The following is a 6,000-nucleotide window of genomic DNA, read 5'->3' as shown; positions in this document are numbered from 1 at the left end:
GAAGAGCCCAGCTCCCTCCTCTCCACAACCTCCTTTCGGGTAGTTGTAGAGAGCGATGAGGTCCCCCCTCCTCCTTCTCTTCTCCAGGCAGCGTCCCGCACCCGCTAGGCCCACCCCCCGCCCCGGGCAGGGCGGAGGGGAGGCGGCCCCGGCCCCGCAGGTGTCCCTGTGGCGGCTCCTCCCGGCGGCGCGGGGCCCGCCCAGCGGGGCGCGTCACGGCGGGGGCGGGGGCGGCGCCGGGCAGCGCGGGGCCGGGAGCGCACAGCGCCGCGCGCCCAGCCAGCCAGCACCATGTGCCGCCCAGCGCTCGCCCGGCTGCTGCTCCTGCAGCTCCTGCTGCTCGAGATGCACCTCGGAAAAGGTGGGGGCGCGGCGGGGGCGCCCCTCGGCACGGCGGGGAGAGGGACGGCGTCCTCGGCCGCGGGGACCCTCGGGGGCTGGGGACCCGCACCGAGGACCGGGAATGCTGGGGGCTGGGGACCGGGAAAGCTCGGGGATGGGGACCCGCACCGAGGACCGGGAGAGCTCGGGGCTGGGGACCGGGAGAGCTCGGGGCTGGGGACCGGGAGAGCTCGGGGCTGGGGACCGGGAGAGCTCGGGGCTGGGGACCGGGAATGCTCGGGGATGGGGACCGGGAGAGCTCGGGGATGGGGACCGGGAGAGCTCGGGGATGGGGACCTGCAGCGGGGACCGGGCGCTCTCGGGGATGGGGACCCGTACCGGGGACCGGGAGAGCTCGGGGCTGGGGACCAGGGATAATCGGGGCTGGGGACCAGGGATAATCGGGGCTGGGGACCCGCAGCGAGGACCGGGAGCGCTCGGGGATGGGAACCTGCAGCGGGGACCGGGCTCGCTCGGGGATAGGGACCCGGGGACCGGCGAACGCAGCCCGGCCTCTGGTGACAGGAGCTGCCACCTTTAATCCCTTTCTGAGGAGATTTGTGTCTCGCGGAAGCAGCGCCGCTGCGGGTCCGCAAAGCAGATTTGCTCCGTCCAGCCCGCCCTCCGCTCCTACCGGGTCGGTTCCCCGGTGCCGGGTCGGTTCCCCGGTGCCGGGTCTCCCCCCGGCCCCATCCCCCGGCCAGGGGCGCGCAGGAGGTGCCACCATCGGCGCGCGTCGCGTTTTCTCTTTGTCTTTTGCATTTCGGGCTCCTCCGCCCGCTGTTCCCGGGCCCTTTTCCCCCGGTGCCGTTAATCCGAGGCGGGGAAGCGCGGGGCCGGTCCCCGCCCGGAGCGGCTCGGGGCTCTCGGCGCGGCCCCGCTGACCCGGGCGCGGCCCCGTGTCTCGCAGGCGCCGGCAAGGAGTGCGAGGAGGACCAGTTCCAGTGCCGGAACGAGCGGTGCATCCCCGCCATCTGGAGATGCGACGAGGACGACGACTGCTCGGATAACAGCGACGAGGCGGATTGCCGTGAGTGCCCGGGGGGACGGGGCCGGGGAGGGCGAGCTGCCCGGCTAAGCTGCGCCTCTTTTTTTTTTCTTTTTTCTTTTTTTTTTTTTTTATGAATGAATGAATGAAGTGGCGCCGCGGCCGGCCCGGGCGGCGATTGGCTGCCGGGAGCGGCAGATCCGTGACGCGGGGTGGCGGCTCCGGGGGCCCCGCGGGGACGCGCTCACCTGCCGCGGGTTCTGCGCTCGGGGAGGTGCGCTCCGTGTCCTCGGGGCAGTCGGAGAGGTGTTTGATCCCCAGGGAGCCCGTGCTCGGAGCCAGCGGCACCTGGAAGCGCTGCTTGCCCTTAAGCATCACCGCAAAGCGTGAGGCTGTTGTGAGTTTCTGTTTAAATATGTGTTTGCGGTCACTGTTACTAGTTCATCTCCCTTCTCCTCACTCTGCTTCGCAGCATCAGCCACGGTTCCCTCCCTGGTAGTGTTAGGGGAGAGAGAGCAAGGAGCTCTGTAGTTTTCAGTCCTGGGAAGGTGTCAGTCTCGCCTTCCCCCACGATGCGTCCCTGGTACACGTGAGTTGCACCCGATAAACTCTGGGTAGTCTGTAGGGTTGGGCTGTTATTACTTCTCTCGCTTCATAGAATCACCTGGTTGGAAAAGACCCATCGGATCATCGAGTCCAACCATTCCTATCAATCACTAACCCATGTCCCTCAGCACCTCATCCGCCCATCCCTTAAACCCCTCCAGGGATGGTGACTCAACCCCCTCCCTGGGCAGCCTCTGCCAGGGACCAGTCACCTTTTCCGGGAAAGATTTCGTCCTGATGTCCAGCCTAAACCTCCCCTGGTGGAGCTTGAGGCCATTCCCTCTCGTTCTGTCCCTTGGGAGAAGAGCCCAGCTCCCTCCTTTTCACTTACAGCTTCTGACAGCCTAGGAGAATTTCTCTCAACCAAGGAGTGTCTGACAGCCTAGGAGAATTTGTCTCAACCGTGCAGTGTGAGAAGCATCTTTAAAAGAAGTTACGGAGCCTGAGTCTTAAAGAGAAGTATCTTTAATTCGGAGTTTTAAATTACAAATCTTGCAGCAGGTACCACGTGTCTCTTAAATTGTCTCTGTAGGATAATAAACATTGAATGTGCATCAGGCTACAATCCTCTGTATGAACTCGTGAAGGTTCATAGACCAGGGGAATATATTGGAAAAGAAGAGTCACTGGATGTGTGTTTTGCAGTGTGTGGCTCTCCTGTTAACAGCTTCACCGATAAATCTGTGTCAGATGATACTTGGAGTGAAGTCTAAGTAGATTAGTTCAAGGAGAACAGGAGTTCCTAAACTCTTGTTCATGGGAAACGTCTTCAAGTTGTAACATAAAACATAACATTTATTTCTGGTGCTTTTGTATTCGGAGGACTTGATAGGTTTCATATACGCCTAGGTTTATGATACAGGGAGTTAGCAGCCTTACTTAATTCAGATATAGAAATGGTTTATGTGGGAATTATGTTGGTGCTAGGTAGAGGTTTCAAACCCCAAAAGGCTGTGGGAAGTCTTGGCTAACTGAGAACTGGCTTGGACTTGAGTGTAGCTATAACTGGACAAGTTTTCTCTGAAGTGTACGAGGTTTATTGACAGGAATGGTTGGACTCAATGATCCAGTGGGTCTTCTCCAACCTAGTGATTCTGTTATTCTGTTTCCAGAGAGAGGCACTAATCTGTGGAAGTGCTGGCAATCTCTGAGCAGACTGATAATGGTATTCTTGAAGGATTATATTTAGAAATCCCTCTGTGTGCTGTTGTACAAAGGCTCAGTGAACTGCAGGTGCTTTGGGAACTGCTGTTTCAGGGGTTGGGACTGTGGCTGGAGTAGCATCTTGAGAAACAGATTCTGCACCCCACACTCCACATTGAAGAGTAGGTTTGCGGCCTGAGCTCCCTGTCTAGCATGAGTGAGTGGGTGTCTATCTTGGGCTGCGTTTTATCTTTCCATATTCCTTGTGAGCCACCCTCTAAGCACTGTGTTGGAGAGGAGAGTGTAAAACAACATCCTGTTGAATATCAACTCTGTGTGAGTTGTGCTGAGTTGGAAAGGTTAGATGGATAATTGCCTCTGACTTAGTTTTATTTCAGAGAGGTCTTACAGTTGTTGGGCTTTGGGGTTGGTAAAAATATGATGGCTAGATTGTGGTAGTATGGTGACTTTTGAGATGTTAGGAAAGAATTTTTGGATGTGGAGACATCAGGAAGCATTCTTCACTTTAATCTGAACTTGGCATTTATTACTGGTCGGGGGAGTGTAATACAGAAATTACTCGTGGACTGTTGATTTAGTTCATATCTATATTAACTTTGCAGTTGTTTCTCCAAGCAGTCTGAAAGACACTTAAACTGCACTTTTTACACGAATTTTTCTCACTCACATTGTTGTTCTTTTTTTCTTTAAAAATGCATACTGCTTTTCAGCATATGTAGTGTTTGGAGTTACGATCACTGGGTGAAAGTATCTGTTCCATGTTTTTGCTTCTAGTTATCACCTCTGTTATTACTGCTGTAATAAACAGATACTTACGAGTATTTTGTAAATACATGCACTGGAAAACATTGTTCTGGAAAACTTAGGATGCTAGAGGAGTGATGGAGAACATGCAGGTAGCTGCTTGTAATGAGTACTAGTACGAACCTTGATAACCCTTGTAATTACTTGCTGATGCTTTTTCCAGACTTGATAACATATCGGTAATAGCTGATTGCTGCTTGTATATGTCCTCAGTGCTGAAGAGACAGCATGATTTTCATCTGTGTTAAGAGCTGGTTTATGAAACCAGTTGTCCTCGTGGCAGACTGTCTATATACACTGGAAGATTCTGTAACCAAGAGTATCTTAAACAGTTCTGGTAGGAGATAATTTTTATTTTGTTTGTGCAAAACAGGGACTTGACAACCTGGCAGTACTCTTTGTGCTTCCTGCTAGAAGCCTTCTTTCATAAAGACTGACCTTGTTGGGGTTTTTGATTTTTTTTTTTTTTTTTTTTATTCCCCCTGCCCAGAGCTTTGCTGGTATAACATTTCTATTCTATGAAATCCCCCAAACCCAACATCAGTCTTTACACAAAGATAGCTTCTAGTAGTTTTAGACTCTTAAGGAGAATGTCTTGGTAACCATCCTGTATTGTCTCCTTGGAATTCGCTTTCTGTTCAGTAATTCTTTTCTTCTGTGGTTGCTAGTTCAAGTTATCTTCCTTAGGGTTGAAGTGTAAGTTTATATGGCAAACACAGGAACAGAGACATGAGAAAGTAATGATCTCGTCTCTTACACAAATCTGGTTACTCAGAACTGGTTTGTAAGGTATGTTAAGTTTATTGAAGGTTGCTCAATAATCGTCTTGTATATCTTAGGGTGAAATTGTTTCTTGGTATGTGGCAGCTGACTTGAGAGATTTTACTTGTGGAAAACGAAATGAAAGGAATCCGGTTTGGTTTCCTTCTTTAAGAAAAGAAGGAAAACCAAAAAGCGCTGTTTAACACATTTTATTAACTTCAACTGATGTTGCTGATGAAGTTAGAATTTAAGAGCTCTGGCCACGTGTTTCACTTTTAATAGCAGGCAGTAGAGACTGGGTGCATGTTAGACAAGTGGGATTTGTTGCTCACACTGTTTGGATTATCCTGCAGTGTTTGTTTTTGTAAGATGTCCATTGCAATAAAGACTAGACTTGGTATATCACCTTGGTTTAGTTTAAATTATCTTTACGATTCTAGCATGCTCCCAAGAAACATCTTTAGAGTTGACACTTCATGCCCCTTCGGTCTTCCTCATTTCAGCAGGTGTCAGTTCTGCATATGGTGCATATTTCAGTGTTATCAAGTCTTTTTAGTAATGTTGATGATTTAAAACAACCAAAGGGCCACTATAAAAAGTAGAGGGCTTTGACAGTATGAAGATAAAGTGCTGAGGATTTAGGAAAAAGCAGGAAAATAGAGATTGCAGGGAGTAGCTCACCTGTTGGGAATAGGTGAAAAAAAACCCCAAACAAATAGATGTAGGTAGCAAATAAATATGAATATTGTTACTGCCTTACAGAAAGTAAAAGAGAAACAAATCCTGGTAGCAAAGAAGTATAGCAAACGAGGCTTCCAGAAAGAAAGGAGATGGTGCTCATTTGTCTGTAGACACATAGCTTGGAAGAGTTAACAAGAGGCAAGTAGGAGATCCTAATTTGTGTGCGTGGTGGAACTACATAAAATTGTGTAAAGATTGCTTAATTATGAAGATGCCTTTTTTCCTATCATCTTTTCAGAAAGTTATAGCGTTTTTATGGGAAAGGAAAGAAAAAGGGAGTAGAGGAGTTCCTTAAAATGTTCCTGTGCATCTACTAAAAGGAAACTAAACTCTCAAGAGAAAAATAGTGAAAGTTACGGTGTTTGGACTGATGGGAAAATAGAGTCTTAAATTCTGGAATTAGAAATCTTGGGTAGCTGCTACAGAGTTTAAATCTGTGTAAGGCTATTGACTCCGCTCTATGCAAAATCATATGCTTGAGTGCAATCCAGCCTGCGTAGGTCTGACGACAAAATCCCAGTTCAATTTACAGCTTGCACTGTCATGATCTGCAC

At 50.2% G+C, this 6,000-nt stretch overlaps 1 protein-coding gene across 2 annotated transcripts in view; it reads left to right on the top strand.

The window, feature by feature from the left end:
• Positions 1-232: 232 nt before the first annotated feature.
• Positions 233-6,000, top strand: part of LRP8 (LDL receptor related protein 8) — a 186,087-nt gene continuing 180,319 nt past the window's right edge. For both annotated transcript variants that reach the window (XM_069863143.1, XM_069863142.1), the window contains exons 1-2: positions 233-361; positions 1,292-1,411. In XM_069863143.1, the coding sequence (XP_069719244.1) occupies positions 292-361; positions 1,292-1,411 (190 nt within the window). In that variant the 5' untranslated portion in view covers positions 233-291. The remainder of the gene's footprint in view (positions 362-1,291; positions 1,412-6,000) is intronic.

Source organism: Phaenicophaeus curvirostris, chromosome 8 (assembly GCF_032191515.1).
Source record: "Phaenicophaeus curvirostris isolate KB17595 chromosome 8, BPBGC_Pcur_1.0, whole genome shotgun sequence".
Taxonomy (NCBI): Eukaryota; Metazoa; Chordata; class Aves; order Cuculiformes; family Cuculidae; genus Phaenicophaeus; species Phaenicophaeus curvirostris.
Note: the sequence above shows the minus strand (reverse complement) of the source record. Positions and strands in the feature narration are given on the sequence as shown.